The following is a 19,776-nucleotide window of genomic DNA, read 5'->3' on the forward strand; positions in this document are numbered from 1 at the left end:
GGTTGGAGGGGGTCTTAGGAGGAATCATGAGGGTGGGGGTGGGGCACATACTTGTCCCAGCCTTTCCTGGAGTCATCTCAGCCTGGCCAGGGGGTCTTTATGGTCCTATTTTCCAGAAGAGGAAACTAAGGCTCAGGGAAGCTTGCCCATCTGCCCAAGGCCACGAGGATAGGAAGGCAGAGGCTTGGGTGTGTGGCTTGGCCGCTGGACTCAGAGCCCTACTCTCTGCTCCAAGCTGCCCTCCCCAGCTTTGGCTTGCCTGTTGTCACCTCCCTCCCTTGGTCATTGAAGGGTCTGGGAACACCTTGGGCAGAGAGGGCAAGGGGGCACCCATGCGCTTTAGGCCCTGCAGGCCATGCAAAGTGGCACCTCATTTGGGTCAAAGTGCTGGAGGTTGGCGTCAGAAGCTGCCATGCTCATTGCTGAACTTATTAAGTAGGTCACTGAGTTTACAAGATACCTGGGTTCCCTCTGGTCAGGCCTAGGTGGGGCCCAGAGGTGAAGAGAACCATGTGCTTCCACATGGCAGAGTACTTGAGTTTGGGCAGGACCTCCCAGGGCTTGGCGTGCTGATGGAGGTTGAGCTGAGGGCAGTGCACGGGCGCTATCTGCCAGGGGGTATGGGGAGTTGGGGCAGAAGAGGTAGAAAGGGTAACCCCTCCAGGGAGCGCTGTTTGTGCCGACCTGGAAACCTGTGGGAGACTCCCAAGAAGGGGAGGCTTAAAAAAGGCCAGGCAGGGGCTAGGCAGGGGCTCCCAATAGAGCCCGGCGGGGTGGGGGGCGCGGGGGGGCATTCATGTCTAGGTGTCCTCTCAGTCATGTGATATCTTGTGTCCAAGTATACCTGTGTTGGTGATGTAATTATGGCATTTTTAGTAACTAGAACCAAATGCTCGTGAATTTGTCCATGTGTTCCCTGCTGCATGGAGACCCCCTATCCCACCCCTGTAGGTACCAGGAAACACCGGGATGTCAGTCCCCCAGCAGCACTGGTGTGGAGATTGGGGTATTGATGTTCCATGCCTGAGCTAACACTTTATGTGGCTTATCTGGTGAGTCCTCACTCTGACTTTCTGCAGCCAGGAGTAAATATTGGTTCAGAAACAGATTAGTGAGACTCTTTTTTTTTTTTTTTTTTTTTGAACTCCAGTTGACTTTATAAATACCTTCCCAATGAAGCCATCCATGGCTGAACCTCAGTTGGGGCAGGTCCTGTCAAGACAGCAAGTCATGGGCAGGGGCTTTGGTCTTTTCTGGAAACGGATCCCTCTCAGATACCCAAAATATGTAGAATTACCAAAGCAATGCACTATGCAGAGAGCGAATAAAGCGTTAAAGAGAAATGTGTGACCTAGTAACACATTTACTGTTAATGTGTTAAATGATGAGATTTTAATTGCTGCTACATATATTGTAATTTAGAAATAGTAGTGAGTGAAATGACATCTGAAGGCATTGGCACAACTATCATTTGATGTATTAAAGCATATCAGAGTTGATGCTCCTCATACTGCTGCACAGTTGACCCTTGGCCAGTGTGGGGATTTGGGGCGCTGACCCCGCCACACAGTTGAAAGTCTGTGTATGACTTTTGACTCCCCCAAAACTTAACTAATAGCCTACTATTGACCAGAAGCTTTACCTACAACATAAATAGTCAGTGTATGTTTTGTATGTCATATGTATTATATACTGTATTCTTGCAAAGTCAGCTAGAGAAAAGGAAATTTTTTTTTAAAGATTTTCTTTGTAAAAAAATAGATTTTATTTCTTTGACAGAGAGAGTGAGCACAAACAGGGGGAGGGGCAAAGGGAGAGGGACAATCAGACTCCCTGTGGAATAGGGAGCCCAACGGGGGACTCAATCCCAGGACCCCAAAGTCACGACCTGAGCCGAAGTCAGACGCTCAACCGACTGAGCCACTCAGGGGCCCCTGCTCCCTTCTTATTTGAGGAGGGTCCTGGGTTCAAGTGTGTCGTCTGCTCTTTACTGAGCAGGTGACCTTGAGCAAGTTGCTTGGCTTCCCTGAGCCTGTTTCCTTGTCTGCCTGAAACTGACCCTGGACATGCATGGCCTTGTACACAGGAGGTCCCCATGGTCAGGCTCTTGAGGGCCAGGGGCTCTGGGCATCTGGCAGAGCCCATGCTGCTCTCTGCCCTCACCACACAAGAGGCAGGTACCACTGCCCCGTGTGCTTTGCAGGATGAGCCCAGTTTGGTGCCATTTTTCACTGGGCAGTGTGCTCGAAGGGATGGCCATCTCTCTGTGGAGTAGTCAGTTGGCAGACCTTGGTGGATGCTTATGCATGACTTAACCCAAGAACAGGACTGATCCTTTTGTGTCATGGGAGCCAGGCGGCGGCTGCCGTGCATAAAGCAGCAGTGTGGGACGAACTTCCCCCAGCTGCTCACCTGCCAGGTGCCCTCAGGGGGAGGGTAGTTGAGGATGCTCGCCACTCAGATGCTCTTCAGCTGGCCTCTCAGCACTTGGAGGGCCACACTCAGCACCACATGGGGATAGTAGGCAGAGTGCCTTTCTTGGGATAGTTCTGGAGCCCGTGCCTGAGATTATAGCTGGGTGGGTAGATAGGCTCTGTTCCCTTGGGCTCCACAGCTCCTCAGCTTCCAGAGTTGGAAAGTCCAGATTATTCCAGGAAGGTCCATTCTGTTTGTCCAGGTGATAGAGGATCTTGTCCCAAAGACAACAATTAGGCCCCCTGGAAGCCAAGCCAGGATCTGAAGGGATTGATCTGTTCTTGGCTCTAATAGTGATGAAAGCCGAGCGCCTGGCAGCCGCAGGGGACCTCATTGAGGAGACATGGTGACGCTCTGTGGGTGCAGGATGCAGGGTGTTGTTTGGGCCTGGAGCCTCCCTATAGGACCTAGCCCAGCTCAGCCTTGGCCAAGTCAGGTTCTGTTTCTTAAAAGTAAAAATGCACGGATTTCATGCAGCCTGCTTTGTGTCAGAACCAGTGAGGGTGAGAGCTTTCATGAGACATGCCTCTAGTAACTAGGGGCCCATATCTGAGCCAGCTGGCTGCTATGAGCCTGACCCCCAAACCCTAAGTCTGGCTCCCTGCACAGTGCCTGCTCACTCCTCCCGGAGAAGGAATACCATGGACTGAGGGCAGCCAGGTCGGCTTTCTGAGGCCTCACTGAAGGCCACCTCACGTGCGTTGGTTACATCTACTCTGCTCTCATTTAGAGTGTAGGCCCTGTTGAACCCTGGGCCCAGTGCCCTCCCTCTGGTGTCTGCAAGAGTGTGTTGCCAATGATCAAGGGACTCAGAACTGCCATGTGGGTGGACCCAGACCCCCAGACAATTTTGACACCTCTTTGAGATGTTTGGAGCGTTCTGGCTCAAAATATTAGAGCTTCTAGAACAAGAGAGGGTGACCCAGCTCTCTGGGGAGGTTGGCTTATCCAGACGTTCCCCTAAAGCCTCAGGGATGTCTTTGGAGGTCTTAGAAGGGATTTCCCAGGTGAACCTTGCCCTGTGTTCCAAGGTCAAGTCTCTGAACTGGCCTTCTGGCAGAAGCAGCCTCCTTGGCTCAGAGGCAGTCCCCATTCCCAGGGCCCTGGTTGGCAAATGGCAGGGTCTGCCTTCTCTGTGTTTCTGAGCAGTTAGAATTTACTCCAGTGCACTGATAAAGCTGGCAGAGGGTGTTGAGCACGGCCTGGAGCTGACACCCAGGCTGGTTGGAGGCTGGTGTTATCTGGAGGCTTCGCTAGGGCTGGAGGGAGTGGAGAGGCTGTGGAATCACAGCGCGTGCCCAGGTGACAGGGCTGGACCAACACTGGGCGCTGAGGCTGGGAAAGGTCCCTGACCTGGTGGCTCCCCACTTGCAGGTCATGCTGTGTGTGTGACAAGGATGTAGGAGAGTGACCTTTCACTAGGCACTGACCAGAGGCCATGGGGTACCATTGTGCCCCGAAGGGAAGAGAAGGCTGGGTTTGCAGCCAGGGCTTTTCTTTGTCTGTGATTTGGGCCTGCGTCTCCGGGGACAAGTTTGTGGTACTTTGCAGGGTGCAGGCTGTGAGACAGAAGACGTGCAAGCTGTGCCCACTGGGAGATGTGGAGCATCAGGTAGCCCGAGTCCTTGGGGGTTCCCCCAGAGGACCTGGTGACATAGGTCAGGCCCTCAGCTTCCTCCACTGTCACTTGATCCTCTCTCAGGTGTCTGGGGAGTGGGGCTGTCATGCCCCCCACCCCTGCCCACTGGGCTCTGGGGGCAGAGTGAAGGTTGACACTGAGTTCAGTGCCTGGTGTGATGAGTTTTAGTCGAGTTAGAAAAACAAAAGAAGCCCACCCAGCACTCAGGCTCCTCATGAGGCTGTGTCAGGAGAGCATTGGTGCAAAGCGCTCTGGGTGCTTTTTTGCTTGTTGATCCGTGTTTCCCGTGTTTTCATTGGCCTGGTCAAGGCCTGTGTGAGAGAGAGGAGAGGCTAAGGACACACCTTCCTGAGGTTGGCTTCTGCCTAGACAGAGTCTCGGGTCCCAGGAGCAGAGTGAGGGGCCAGGGACTGGGGTTCTGTGCCTGAGCTTGCTCTGTCCCAGAAGGTGAGTGGTAACACAGAAAAGATGAGATTTGAGGTTTGGCGGTTTGGCCATTTGCTACCGTGGGGACAGAGGGACCGAGTGCAGCATGTGGATCTGGCCCCTCCGCAGGCTGTGCTCAGCACTGCAGGCTGTGTGCACTGCGGATGTGCAGCAAATATCGAGGTAGGGCAGCTTCTTAATTTTTCTACTTGAGGAAAGGCAGAGGGGAAAGATGAAATAGTAATGAGACATAGGTGTTGAAAAGAAGGCCTGACCCAGGCACGGGTTGCACGACTTAGAGAGGTGGCAAGGGCTGGTAGCTCACAATAGCCACACTCCCCTGAGAGCAGACCTGGGACTGTGGGGGCATCTTGCAAAGGGCCGTGTTTTTTGTTGATGGAGCAGGGCTCAGTGGCATAGAAGCACTTCAGTGTGAAGAGTTTTGTTTAGTAAATGTTTGTCTCATCCTATTATCATGGGATCATGCACCTTTCACAAGGAGTTTGGATAAATTGTGAAATTGGATTAAGATCAAATGGGGTGGTGACTGAGCATGAGCCATTCAGGGACCCCAGGGCTGGTCCTGTGAGGTTGAGATAAGCTCTGCTTGTGGAGTGGGGACCCCACCCCCCCATGACCTCCAGCAACCTTGTCTTCTCTTTGTGCCTCATTTTCCTCACTTGTAACAGTGGTTATCTGATAACTGAGTAGTTGAAAGTGGGGCTTTATGATGGAGGCTGGTTGTTCAAGATATCACAGATTGTTGTGTTCGATTTGGCTGCAGATGCTGTGCCGAGCCTGTGCCTAGCATGTCCATGTAACACCCGCTCTGGTCAGGGCTCAGATGCTGCCCACCCTCATCTGAGTGGAGCACGTGCCAGACCCTGCCCTGCTGGTCCTTCTGCACTTCCGGGATCCTGATGTACCCTGTGTTCTGATTCATTTGGTGTCCCAGCTGGAAGGTCATTGCTTTGGGCACCCAGGGGTAGTCGTGTTGGCTGATATACAAGGGGACACAGGGAAACCGGTGGGGGAACGGTCTTGGCCCCATATGGCCCCGGCCCAACTTTTTGGCCGTACCAGTGTATAAGCAGTGAGAGCTGTAGTTCAGGGTGAGGGGCTGGTGTGGTGGAAGGAGGACAGTACCTGGCCCACCCCACCAGGGTCATGAGACTAAGTCCAGACGGTGTCTGAGTGGTCAGCATCCAGGGAACTTCCATGGTCATGATCCAGAGTGCACCAGACACGGGAGTCTGAGAGAGACACTTCAGTGGGACTGGGAGGATTGGAAGGCTGGACCCGGCAGTTCCCTAGAGCTTCTTCTCTGGGAAAGGAAGGGAGAGTTGGTAAGAATGGCAATTTAGAAGATTTTCATAAAACAAAACTGTTTAAAAAAAATGATAAGTGCCACTTCATCAGAATTAAGAACCCCTCTTTGAAGGACACTGTGATAAGAAAGAAAAGACAAGCTGTGGACTGAGAGAGACTTGGCAAAACTCACGTGATAAAGCTCTTGTATCCAGAACATATAAAGAACTCTCAAAACATAGTACTAAGAAAATGAGCCAGTTTTAAAAAATGCACTACAGCTTTGTGTAGCTTCAGCGGGAAGACGCAAGAATGGAAAATTAGTCCATGAGAGACGCTCCGCGTCAGTGGTCAGTAAGGAAATGCAAATTGAAATCACAGTGAGCTACACTGCCCACCTTTGAGAATGGCTAAAATAAAACAGCTGACAATGTCAAATGCTGGTGTGGACAGGGCGCAGGTGGACACTTCTCATTGCTGGTGGGGACGCACAATGATGGGGCCACTCTGGGAGATGGTTTGGCAGCTTCTTGTAAAGTTGAACAGACACTTAACCAGAGGACCTCCCAGTTGTGCTGTTGGGTGAAACGAAAACTCATGTCCGTACAAAATCCTGTATGGAAATGTTTATGGCAGCTTTATTCATTTCCTCAGAACAGGAGATGAACCTTGTGTCCTTCAGGCAGCAAATGAATGAACAAGCTGGTATAATGCAGTAGGTTAACAATAGTAAAAAGGAATGGACTTTGGAGAGGACAGCATAGATGAATCTCAAAGGCATTGTGCTAAGTATGTGTGGTCAGCTGGATAAGGGTCTGATAAATGTCCAGGACTCAACCCCTAGAACTTGTTAATGTGACCTTAGATGGAAAAAAGGACTTTGTAGGTGGGATTTAAGTTAAGAATCTTTGGATGGGGAGATCATCCTGAATTATCTGGGTGGGCCCTAAATGTAATCACAAGTGACCTTATAAGAAAGAGGCAGGAAGGGGCGCCTGGGTGGCTCAGTTGGTTAAGCCTCTGCCTTCGGCTCAGATCATGATCCCAGGGTCCTGGGATCGAGCCCCGCGTTGGGCTCCCTGCTCAGCAGAGAGCCTGCTTCTCCCTCTCCCTCTGCTGCTCCCCTGCTTGTGCTCTCTCTCTTTGTCAAATAACTAAAATCTTAAAAAAAAAAAAAAAGGCAGGAAGAGATTTGACACAGAAGAGAAGGTGGTGTGACCATAGAGGCAGAGATGGGGTGATGTGGCCACAAGCTGAGGGATGCCTAGGGTCCCAAGAGGCTGGAAGAAGTGAGGAAGGACCACCCCCTAGAGCCTCTGGACAGAGTGCAGCCCTGCCCACACCTGGATTTCAGCCGGGGAATACTGATTTCAGACTTCTGGCCTCCAGCACTGTGAGAGAATACATTTCTCTTGTTTTCAGCCACCAAGATTGTGGTGATTTGTTACATTGGCCACAGGAAACTAAGACGGTATGATTCCATTTATGTAACCTGGGACAGGCTCAACCGTAGGGACAGAAAACAGATTTGTGATCGCCAGGGACTGGGGATGGTGGAGAGTTGGAGTACAGGTGGGTATAGGGGGAATCAGCAGAAAAAAGGTGGCCCTTCTAGTCTGCCTTTATTTGCTGACCCAAGAAGAGCAAACAAAACATGCAGGGGTGGGGGTTGTCTGGATCACAGTTTCAGGTGATTTGCATCTTTTTTTTTTCCTAATCCTCAAACTTTTCTAAACCTCAAACAATACTCTGTGTACCTCCATGAATTTAGATCTAAGTATGTGCGGTGCTGGCCCTTGTGTGGGTCCTGATTTACACCTGGCTCTTGGCTGCTTGGAATCTCTTTTCTTGCTTTTTAGATACAATTTTTTTAAAATGTATTTATTTATTTTTGAGAGACAGAGAGAGAGAGCCCACGAGCAGGGGGAGGGGCAGAGGGAGTAGACTCCAGGCTGAGCAGGGAGCCCAACATAGGACTTGATCCCAGGACCCCGGGACCACGACCCAAGCTGAAGGCAGACGCCCAATGGACTGAGCCACCCAGGCGCCCCCTTTTCTTGCTTTGATGTGTCCCTCCACATAGTGATGAATGTGCTTCCATTCTCCCTGTCTGTACTTCACGGAAATGGCCCCTCACGGTCCCAGACACTGTCTAAGCTCTCCACAGCCTCGGCATCCTGCTCAGAGTCTGCCAGGAAGTTGCAGGGAGGATTCCTTGAAAGGAGTTTCCCAATTGTTTGTGCTTTACTGGAAAGGGGGGGACAGTTGCCAGGAGGTCGGCAGCCAGGCCTTTTCTCAGGACTTAACTGCCCCCTTTCCTGGCCGCATTCTGCTCAGGAGCGGATTGAGTGATTGATCGCAGCCCCTGAGAAGTGCTGGTGCGCTTCACTTGTGCTTTGCCAAGAGGGACACCCTTTAAGGAGGAACAAGCTCTTCTTTTCAGCCCATTTTCCACAGGCACTTCTGTGTTCTGGGGCTCAGGCTGTGCAGATGGCAGGGAGCATGTTTCCCCGGGTGGAGTTCAGTGCTGCTTCCCACGCAGGGCCCGTGGCGGACGTCCTGGGGCTCTGTCCAGGTCAGGCCAGTCCTCACTTGTCCTACCTCTGCTGGCTCTGTTCCCCTTCCCCAGATGATGTGCAGACTCCGTGCTTTTGTCTCTCACTGACCTGGCCCCGTGTCCGTTCTGTGTGGTACGGGAGGTCCCGTACGTGTGCACTTTTTATTTGAAACCTTTCACGTGGGTGTGTTAATGTGTGGGGATGACGGAGACGAGCACGAGTGGCCCCGTGCCATCACCCAGCCTTGCCCTCTGTGAGTGCCTGACCCTTCGCGGTCCGCCTCTTCCCCCTGCTCTCCCCTGTTCTGTTGAGTTTTGATGGAGCATTTGTAAAACAATCCCAGGTATCTTTTCCTTTCACCCTTGGCTTTGTCAATGACTGCGTTGAATGTTAACAGACATGGACTGTTTCTTTCAGATGCAGTCTTCACTCAGCTCTCTGAGAGCACCGGAGAGCAGCCCCTGGCCCCCTTGCAGGCTGTCTCTGCTGGATCTTCACTTGGCTGGGTCCATGCAGAGCCACATGGGATGTGCATGTCAAGTCTGGTAATTTATAGCACTCCATCCTTCTTCCTTTTGTGCCATCCATCTGTTGAAGAAACCAGGTCATTTGTCCCGTGTAGTGTCCCACGTTATGGCCCACGTTCTGCTTTGAAGATTGCTTTCCCCTTTGTTTTCCTCATGGCAGCAGTTAGCTCAGGGCTTCCCTGCTTCAGCACTGCTGACACTGGGGGTAGAGCATTCTGGGGTGGGGCTGTTGTGGGCACAGCATCCTGGGCCTCCTTGCACCTGATTCCAGGGGTGCCCTCCTCCCCAACCAAGTATGTCTCTGGACTTCATCAGTGTCCTCTGGCAGGATCACCTGGTTGAGAACCCCGAGTGTAACTCAGTGCCTTACCTAGTGTGCTTCCTGGACCTGGAGGTGGATTTTGTAAGCTACGTCCTGTGGCTTTACCCGTGAAGTGCTCTTCTCCGTGGAGAGCTCTATGGGGATTCTGGCCATAGTGAAGTTCTAACTCGCCCTCTCCCAGTCCTAGCTTAAAGGGGTCTTGGGCAGCACTCCATGCCTCCTCCCACGGGGCTACCTGTTCCCCTGCTCTGCTTGCTCCCTATGTCTTCCTACCCTCATCAGCATCTTTATGATACCTGTGGGAGCTGCTTGGGGACAGAGACTGCAGGGTGTTCTTTGGTGATGCCTCCTCACTGCCCACCCCCACCAGGCCTCTTGACTCACCCTGGGCTCTTGGCTGAAGCACAACACCAACAGTGACACTTGTCCCAGTGAACTCCTGGTTTCAAACCCTACACACGTCCAATAGGAGATGACGTTCTGCTACACAGGGTCCTGATAGGGCCAGTAGGGGGGCAGCCCTCCATGCCTGCTGCAGTCACTGCAGTCGCTGGGCTGCTTTGCCCCTGGGGAGGATGTGACCTCTGAGCCTATGGTGGGAGTGACATGACCCCTCAAGAGGGTCTGCAGAGACTAGAGGCATCGTGTGTAACTTTGCCAACCTGAAGCGCAGCCCACACAGGCACTGAGCGTGACACATGCAGACAGGTAGTACCGTGTCCCAGAGACTGTTCTAGGAAGTTACAGTACCTGGTGACTTGCTAATCACAGTCTGGGGAATAACGCGGAAGCTGTCAAGGCAATAGGGAAATGGGCAGCACCCTGGCTAGTCTTTTGGACCCTCCTGGCCTTGACATGTTTGCCGCCTTTTACCTTCTGTCCTGCTGAGGCGGCAAGGTCAGGGTGACAAGGCTTCCCTAACAAATGGTATGTCCCTGGTCCCATGAGCTGTTGTTCCCTGCAGGGAACAGCCAGCCAGAAGGCAGTGGTGGGGCATGTTAGCACGGTGAGCCCATGCATTGCCAGGGTGTCCCAGCTGCTGGGGGCCAGGCCAGGCGGGTCCAGAGGGTGAGCACTGGTCCCACTGCGAAGGCATCTCCGACAAGGGCTCTGGCCGCTTGCTCCACAGACACTGTTGGTGCCACACCTTGAGGAGAAGTCCACGAGCCCAGGGGAGGCCCTGCACTAGCCCCACGGCCGCTGACTTGTTTGCAGCATGCCTTCTTACCCAGGGCTTCTGTCCCGCAGCTCCCTCTGCAGCCCAAGCTGCTCCGAAGCTCCGCCCCAGCCTCGGCCCCGCCCTCGTTCGGGGTCGGCTTGCTCTCTCTTTTCTTTTCTTTTCTTTTTTTTTAAGATTTTATTTATTTATTTGACAGAGACACAGAGAGAGAGGGAACACAAGCAGGAGGAGTGGGGGAGGGAGAAGCAGGCTTCCTGCGGAGCAGGGAGCCCGATGCAGGGCTCGATCCCAGGACCCTGAGATCATGACCTGAGCGGAAGGCAGACGTTTAACCGACTGAGCCACCCAGGCGCCCCAGGTCTGCTCTCTTGCCATGTGCACCGTACCCCTCACTTGATCCTTCCATGTGCAGTCATGGCCATGTGCTGGGGTGGCCTGTGTCTGGTTGTCCTGCCCTGCCTGCCATGCTCTGTGAGGCACAGCCTGGGACCTGAGGGACTCGGGAAATGCCCCTCGAGTGCATAAAGGGGTAAGTGGTCCAACCACGCTAGAGATGCACGGCCAGCATGTCTAGCAGGCAAATGTGCAGAGTCTGGCTGCTCTACCCCCCAGGGCCGTGGCTCAGGGAGGTCAGGGTTAGCTTGACACTGGGAGAATGCAGCCCTCCAGTTAACCTCATGCCTCAGGTCATGTGGTGGCAGGACCCTGGGATTTGCTTCCATCTCCCTGCCCCCACCCACCCAGGTCCTTGTGCCTCACTGCCACCCTTTCAAGGCTGCACTTCCAAATCCTTACTTCATCACTGTTTATGCCTTCAACAGTCAGTGATCTACAGAAATGTCACCATGAGACAAAGTCTTCCATGTTCATGCACACATTCCCCGTGCCCCAGTGCTCTTCATCCTGGGTGCAGATCCACGTGTCCATCTGGTGCCACGCTCCCTCCTCCCGAAGGACTTCTGGAATCTTCCTTGCAGTGCAGATCTACTGCAGAGATGATCTCAGCCTTTTTCTGCCTGAACAAGTTTTTGTTTCACCTTCTCCTTCACTTGATAAGGAACTCTAGGTTGACATTCATTGCTCTTCCCTCAGTCTTTTACAGATGTCCTTCCACGGTCTCCAGGCTTGTTTCTGATACTTGGCCTTGTGAGTTATCTTTGCTCCTTGGTTCTCGTAGCATGTCAATCAGCGGTCATACTGATTTGCTTATGGTGTGCTGTGACATGGTTCTTTGTTTTTTCCTGCTGGAGCTTCTGGAATCTATGGAATTATTGTGTTCCTCACATTTGGGCCATTATTTCCTCAGATACCAAGCTCCTGGGATTCCAGTTATGCATATGTTGGAACTCTTGGTACCATTGTCCCACGGTTCACCAAGACTGTGTTCATTTTCCTGTAGACTTTTTTCTGTGTATGATTCATTTTGGATAGTTTTTGGTAGTTTGTCATCAGGTTCATAACCTTTTTTTCCACATTGTCTAATATTAATCCCACTTCATGAGTTTTTGTTTCCAGATATTTCATTTCTCAGCTCCAGAAGTGCCATGTGGCTCTCTCCTCATACCTCATATTTCTTTTCTCACCAGTTCAAGTTTCTTTTAAACCCTTGAACATTTTTCAAATGTAATGGTTACTCTAAAGTGAAGCCCTTGTCTGTCAGTTCCATTGTCTCTGTCCTTTGTGAGTCGATTTTCATTGGCTGAATTTTCTCCTGGGTTGGGGGGGGGGTCACATTTTCCTATAACTTCACATCTCTGGAGGTTTTTGGTTTTGGATACTGAGTGTTGTGAATTCCATGGGGTCATGTGCTGGATTTCGTTGTCCTTCTTAAAGTGTGTTGGTTCTGCTGCTGGCTGCTGGTAGGCAGTTTGGTTAGTGGTGGGTGAGCTGATCCTGCGGAAGCTTGTTTCTGAGATTTTCTAGTAAAGGGAACTGAGTGAAGCCTTTACTTGAGGGCTAGATTAGCTCCACTGCTGAGTGGGGTACAGTGAGAACTCCCTTGGACTGGCAGCAGATATGGCCTCTCGTAGGCCATATCCTCTGGCTTGGGGCCCTGCCTCGGGGGAGTGCCCCTGAGCCTTCAAGGGGAGCAGCTTAGGGCCCTGTGCAGGCTCCAGGAGAGGCTTCTGTACTGCCCTCTCCTCCAAGGGCCTCTGCCCACACATCCAGCCCCTTTAGCCTCCCCAGCCCGTGATCTGGAAAGTTTCTTGAGGCACTGAGCTGGGCAGTCAGAGGCTGTCACAGGGACCTATGGCATTTGGGGGTCCCCTCGGCCTGCCTGCCCCACCCTGAACCTGACTCAGAGGGAAGATTAAGAATTGGTGAATTATGCAGCCAGCTTTATTCCAGTAGGTTCTTGGAGGTGACAGGCTTGATGCGTTTTGAGTCATTCAAATTAAACATATTTGCTTTACAGTAAATAGCTGAGAACTTTTGTTTAGAAAAATAAAAACCTTGGTTTCCTGTTTAAGATGGCATCTCCCGCAGCAGCGCAGGTCCGGAAAGTTCTGCGAGACCTGGTGCTCTGGCCCCTGCTGCTGGCGGCGAGATCCCAGGCAGTTCAGTTAACCCCCCGAAGATGGCTAAACCTGCAGGAATACCAGAGCAAGAAACTGATGTCGGACCACGGAGTCAGAGTTCAGAGATTCTTTGTAGCAGACACTGCAAAGGAGGCTCTGGAGGCTGCTAAGAAACTAAATGCAAAAGAATTTGTTTTAAAGCCCAGATCTTGGCTGGAGGAAGAGGAAAAGGTATCTTCAGTAGTGGTTTGAAAGGAGGTGTTCATTTAACAAAAGACCCTCAAGTCGTGGGACAGCTGGCTAAACAGATGATTGGGTATAATCTAGCCACAAAACAAACTCCAAAAGAAGGTGTGAAAGTTAACAAGGTGATGGTTGCTGAAGCCTTGGACATTTCCAGAGAAACCTACCTGGCCATTCTGATGGACCGGTCCTGCAATGGCCCTGTACTGGTGGGCAGCCCTCAGGGGGGCGTTGACATTGAAGAGGTGGCAGCTTCGAATCCAGAACTTATTTTTAAGGAGCAAATCGACATTATGGAAGGGATAAAGGACAGCCAAGCTCAGCGGATGGCAGAAAATCTCGGCTTCCTTGGGCCTTTGAAAAACCAGGCTGCAGATCAAATTAAGAAGCTGTACAATCTCTTCCTGAAAATTGATGCTACTCAGGTGGAAGTGAACCCCTTTGGTGAAACCCCAGAAGGACAAGTTGTCTGTTTTGATGCAAAGATAAACTTTTTTTTTTAAAGATTTATTTATTTATTTTGAGAGAGTGAGAATGAGAGAGAGAGAGAGTACATGAGAGGGGGGAGGGTTAGAGGGAGAAGCAGGCCCCTCGCTGAGCCGGGAGCCCGATGCGGGACTCGATCCCGGGACTCCAGGATCATGACCTGAGCCGAAGGCAGTCGCTTAACTGACTGAGCCACCCAGGCGCCCCGATGCAAAGATAAACTTTGATGACAATGCAGAATTCTGACAAAAGGACATATTTGCTATGACGACAAATCGGAGAATGAGCCCATTGAAAATGAAGCTGCCAAATATGATCTAAAATATATAGGACTGGATGGGAACATTGCCTGCTTTGTGAATGGTGCTGGACTTGCCATGGCTACTTGTGACATCATCTTCCTGAATAGTGGGAAGCCAGCCAACTTTTTGGATCTTGGTGGTGGTGTAAAGGAAGCTCAAGTATATCAAGCTTTCAAACTGCTCATAGCCGATCCTAAGATAGAAGCCATCCTTGTCAATATTTTTGGTGGAATTGTCAACTGTGCCATCATTGCCAATGGGATCACCAAAGCCTGTCGAGAGCTGGAACTCAAGGTGCCCCTGGTGGTCCGGCTGGAAGGAACCAATGTCCACGAGGCCCAGAACATTCTCAATAACAGCGGACTCCCCATTACTTAGGCCGTCGACCTGGAGGACGCAGCCAAGAAGTCTGTGGCCAGCGTGGCTAAGAAGTGATAGCTTTGTCCTGACCCCTTGGAGGAAGAAGTCCATTTTGCCATAAAAAGGATTGTTTCTCTCATCACTGAAGGAAATGATTATCCCATTGGGAAAAAAGGGAGAAGGGGTGAGCCAGAGGATGAATCACTGTACCTAAGATCTTAAATCTGCATTTTCTTGAGTAAGATGGCTAGACAGCCTAAATAATCTGATTTCACTTAGAATCTTTATTAATGTCCTGTTCTCACACTTCCTCTGTCATGGTAAGCCTGCTCAGTAGGCATCGTTGCGCCAACTTTGGGGGAGCAATTTATTTGGCCAGTGTGTGTATATACACAGAATTTGAGATCAGACCCTGGTTCATTTACAACAATTTTACAACTTTAATAAAAAAAAAAATTACATGCTGTAAAAAACTCAAACAAGATTCCATTTGACAGATTGTCAAAAAGGTCCAGCTAAGACATTCAGAACTGTTGTACACTGCAACAGTTTCTACAAGTTTCTAATTCCAACAGCCTTAGGAAATCCCTGGATGTTCCAAAACATGCTATTGTACAGTGGAAGATCCATATTAATATCCCACTACCGTTTGCCTTAATATTGAATACACTGTTTACCTCACACTAAAAATAAAGCCGGAAGCCTTATTTGTGATTTTGGCATAGAAGGTTCTATTTCAGTGTCAAAACCGAAGAATGTTGATTCTTATGGAAATCTCCATAATTAAGTCATTTCAAGACGAGACAGTGCTGAAGATCAAATTATATTTTGTCGGTATTTTCTCTCTCCTTCCTTCTCCTTCCAGAATCTACTCGCTGGGGAGAATGTAATTGAGAGAATGTGGCTTTTTCTTATAATGTCCATTTTGGTGGTGGGAAGGAATTTGAATTAGGTCTTTGTTTAAATTTTGGTAAATTTTTATCTGTACACAAATTTCAATAAAATTATGTTTTGTAAGCTCTAAAAAAAATAAAAACCTTACTTTGATCTAAAAACAGATTTCCATTGCAAGTAGCAACCCCCTCCAACAAAACAATGTGTGCCAAAGGCCACTTGAGTGGATGTTGGACACACACAAGTGGTTTCAGTACATTTTAGAACTCTTCAGAGATTTCTCTTTTCTTAAACTCTCTTGTAACAATTTTGTTATGCTTCATTGAAATGTTCTGGGGCCTCTGAGCTGGGAGTTTGTGGCAGGTGGGGTGGTCACATGTCAGTGTGCAGGACACTCCAAATCAGATCCCCGTAGCCCTTGGAGAGGCGACCCTCCTGGTGCCTGTGGTTCCTCCTGGAAATCTTAGGGGGGTGGGGCACAGTGGTGAGCAGGTGCCCCATGTAGAAGAGTCTGCACAAAAGGTCAAGGTAGTCTGCCTTGGGGTGGAGGAGCTGATGGGTAAGAGCTGCAGCTGACTCAGGCAGCCTCATTAACCCAGATTACCAAGGGTGGGCCCTGCTGGGCCTGTAAATGTGGCTATGACTGTGACCAGCTGTCCCCTGTTGGGTGGCGTGGCCTGTGACCTGAGTGCCGTTAGAACACACCTTGTCATCCAGTGAGTGTGAGGACACTAAGGGCTGCTTCTCTCTTTGTTCTAATGTCCTACCAGGTGGGGCCCCTTTCCCCCTGCCTGTACAGGGCTGGTGGAACTTAGTTGGGTCTGGTCCTGATGCCTGTTTTTGTTAGTGGCTATAGACAGGGCCTGTGGGGAGTCATCCAGGTATGTATGTGATAGTAACAAGTGAATTGCTCTGCTGTTGACAAGAAGGGCCTGGTTCTGCTGGAGGGAGGAGACACCATGAGAACCAGGGGCCTGGTTCTGTGATGATAGCCAGGCTGCATGGGGACATGGCCTTGGCATTGTTGAGAAGGCCTGGGTTTTTAGGCCTCTCTGCCAGCTTCTCCAATGGTTAAAGTCACTGCCGTCGGGAATGAGTAACTGCGGGAAAGGACTCTTCTAGATAACTTGCTCGGCAGCTACCATGCCACTTAAATGCTTCACTAAGTGGCCCACAGGGAGCATGTGGTCCAGGGGGAGGGTGGCCCACCACGCCAGCTGGTGTGGGTGCTGGTTGTTGTCTGCCAGGCACTGCTGGGGCTGCCCTGGTGGAGTTCCTTCTGGGGAGATGCACCCTTTTGGGTTCCTCCCCATTATTACTCTAAATCCAGACTTGTATCATCACCATTGTCATGTCCCCTGTCCCCCAAGCTCCTCCCCCAACACAGGCCTTGCCCTGTGTTGATAGACACGCAAGGCACTAGAGTTAGCCCTAGGCTGGCTCCTACATGGGGGCCTGGGCTAACAGACGTGGGGGTGCAAGAAGCAAGCCCCAGGTGCTCTCTGCCAATGTGGCGTCCTGTGTGTCTGCTCTGGGCTTTGTACCTGTTGTTCCCTCTGCTGGGAGCAGCCTGCCTTCCTGTCTTTGATGATCAGGTAAGGTCAGTAGACCTTACCGGCAAAGAGGACTGCTTTGCCTTAGCATTGCCTTTGCTGTGGTGTTCTTGTGTCTTCTGCTGCTTCCTTCCATCTACTCTGTATCCTGCACTGAAAATGGTTAACAGACAGGAATATCTCCTCTGGGTGTTCAGGAATCCTTTGTGTTCAGGTGATGTTGCTCAAAGCCCAAGAGTCTTCAGAGAACGACCCTCTGTAAGCCTGAGGGCAGGTCACCGCTGTCATGGAGTTGTGTGGATGGCCCATGGAACTTACCCGCTTCAGGTGTAGGGTCTGTGAGTGTAAATACACCACCCTAGACGTTGCCTCCGGCAGCCTGCAGCCACTGCCCGCTCCCACCCATGGCCCGGGCACTCAGTGGTCTGCTTTCTGTCTCTAGTTTTGCCTTTCCTGGAAATTTACATGAACAGAATCATCCGGTGCAGGATGTCCTGTGTTGAGGTACTCTCACTCAGAGGCTTTGAGGTTTGTCCATGTTGTGTCCATCAGGAGTTTGTTCCCTTTTATTTCTGGGTAGTATTCTGTTGTTACTTCGTCCACCAATTGATGGGTATTTGGGTTGTTGCTGCCTTTTGGATACTAAGAGTAATTCTGCTGTGCACATCTGTATATACATTTTTATGTAGACCTGTATTTTCATTTCTCTTGGATCTGTCCCTTGGAGTGGAAATGCTGGGTTATATGGCAACTGTGTTTAACCTTTTTTAGAAACTACCAGATCGTTTTCCACAGTGGCTTTGCCGTGTGCACTCCCACCGGTGTGTTGGGTATTGTCCTTTTCATTTTAGCCGTCCTGATAGGTGCGTGGTATCTCCCTGCGAAACCTGCACTTCACTGATGACTAGTGGCTTCTTACATGCTCATTGGCCACCTGCAGGTTTTCTTTTTGGTCTCTGTCTTTAACCCAGTTCCAAGCAAAGGCTTCTTAAATGTATCTGCAAGGGCCTAGCCGGTCCAGGGACCCCACAGGTGCTGTGTTTCTCATTCTCTGAACGTCAGCCCCAGGGGTGGGGGGTGAGGGGCAAGGTCAGGTTGTGGCTTATAGAATGGGTCAGCTGGTCCTGAGCCTGCTTTGGGGAAAGCCTGGCCTGTCTTCAAAGCACGGCGACCCTCCAAAGCAGGGGTTGGTTTCCTGTCCTGGAGCAGGACAAGGGACTGGAGGATGTCCCATATCTGATAGCCTGGCAGTGAGAAGGTGATGTGCTTTGGAAGTGTAGGGTAGTTTCTAGGGTGTCAGATCTCAGGACACTTGGAAATTCTGCTGCCCCAAGTTCACTGACAAACTGCTGCAGTGCCAGAGTCCTTGAGATTTGGCAAAAGAGGGGGCTCTTGGTAAACAAAGCGTGTGTGTGTGGGGGTGGAGTACATGTACGGCTTGTATGGTCCCAGCTGCTGAGCCATGTCTGCCTCATACAACTACAGCCCTCAGCCTAGCAGCTGATGGACCCATGCACCCCGAGAGGCCAACCTGCCCATTGGTTGGTTCTTCCGGTGATTCTAGAGAGCTATTTCACCCACCCAGGGCTTGTGGTGGGCCTGACAGTCTGGGTGGGGAGCAGACAGGTAGTCAGTCCAGACATCTGGTGTCTGGGAGTGGGGGGGGCCAGCTGGAAGGGTCTCCTCTCACTGCTGGTTGGGCTGGGTTGCAGGCCCGAGGGGCAAGCTTGGATGGAGATGCGAGAGCCCAGGCGTCTGGAGAAGGCTGGGGAGGATAGTAGGCACAGAAGCGAGGAGGGTTTGGGGACTGAGGGGGAAGGGGTTGTGGTGACAAACTAGGGCCACGCTGTGGGGTGATACGTGCTGTACAGAAGGTGGGCGCTTGGGGCCCAAGATGGGTGAGAAGGAGAGGTGTGACCCTCCATCTGGATCCATGTTCTTTCTAAAATTCTGACAGAAGGCTGATCTCTGAATAGCTGAAGCTTAAAGTATTTTGAGTTTTTAAGTATATTTTTTCTTGTGACATTTGGAAATTCCGCCACCCCAGGCTCAGTGACAAACTGCTCTGAAGTTGTGACGTGGGAGCTGAGCAGGCCTTGGGCCCTGTCCTGGCAGGGTGTTTGGGGGGGTGGGGCGCATCACCTCGTCAGCCTGCCTTCTGGCCAGCGGTGCTCATCCATTGCGATTCCCTTCTGAGGGGGTGTCTCCGAAGCAGGGTGGTCTGGGCTGCTGTTGGTTTGGGGGTAACAGTGAGGGGCTGCCCATTGCCTGTGTCTCCACTCTTACCTCTTATATACCAGCCATTCAGGAACTCCTGCTGATCCTTCAAAATTCTCCAGTGACCTTTCCTGCAATTTTCAGACGTGTGTGTGTTTTCTCTTGTGTCTCCTGAAAACACTGTCCTTACCCTACTCTTTCTATACCTGGGAAGTAAGCTTTGGATTTTGAGATATCTTTATTGACATTTTCCCATTTGCTTTTTTGCAGGAGTCTTTTTCACTGAGACCATCAATCCGATTTCAAGGAAGTCAAGGGGTGAGTCTTTTTTGTCTTAAGCATATCTGGAATTGTGACAGTGTGCTCTCTGGCCTGTTGTGGCATGCTGTGCACAGAAACAGGCTGGGGGCAGCATTTTGGTCCCATCTCTCTGTGTGTCAGGCCAGGCGCTGTGCCGAGCTAAGGTCTGCCAGGTTGGTCCCATGACTGGGGCCACACCAAGAGGCTCTCTGGGGTGAATGCAGCTTCTCTGCCCAGCAGTCCCTCAGAGTCTCCCCTTCCTTCCTGTAGCCAATGCATAGCTGACTCCCAGGCCCCCAAGTCTCTGTTCTGATCTGATCTCTGCACTGATTCAAAATTGAGGTGTCCCAGGGGACAAGCAGGCCTGGAGCTGTGGCCTCCCCAGGAGCTGGTTTGTTGGTGCACCTGGGACCATGGGTGTCTGATTTTAGTACTGGGCTGCCAGTGGGGGGAGGGGGTCGTTATAG

The 19,776-nt window shown here is 51.2% G+C and overlaps 1 protein-coding gene and 1 pseudogene across 2 annotated transcripts in view; both read left to right on the forward strand.

Annotated features, from left to right (window-relative positions):
* Positions 1 to 19,776, forward strand: part of ELL (elongation factor for RNA polymerase II) — a 69,708-nt gene that overhangs the window by 24,900 nt on the left and 25,032 nt on the right. For both annotated transcript variants that reach the window (XM_088028955.1, XM_028087010.2), the window contains exon 2: positions 19,280 to 19,327. In XM_088028955.1, the coding sequence (XP_087885081.1) occupies positions 19,280 to 19,327 (48 nt within the window). The remainder of the gene's footprint in view (positions 1 to 19,279; positions 19,328 to 19,776) is intronic.
* On the forward strand, positions 12,649 to 14,484 carry LOC114196376 (succinate--CoA ligase [GDP-forming] subunit beta, mitochondrial-like; annotated as a pseudogene).

Source organism: Eumetopias jubatus, unplaced genomic scaffold (genome assembly GCF_037043125.1).
Source record: "Eumetopias jubatus isolate StellerSeaLion01/CBP00866 unplaced genomic scaffold, mEumJub1_p1.0 scaffold_1, whole genome shotgun sequence".
Classification (NCBI taxonomy): domain Eukaryota; kingdom Metazoa; phylum Chordata; class Mammalia; order Carnivora; family Otariidae; genus Eumetopias; species Eumetopias jubatus.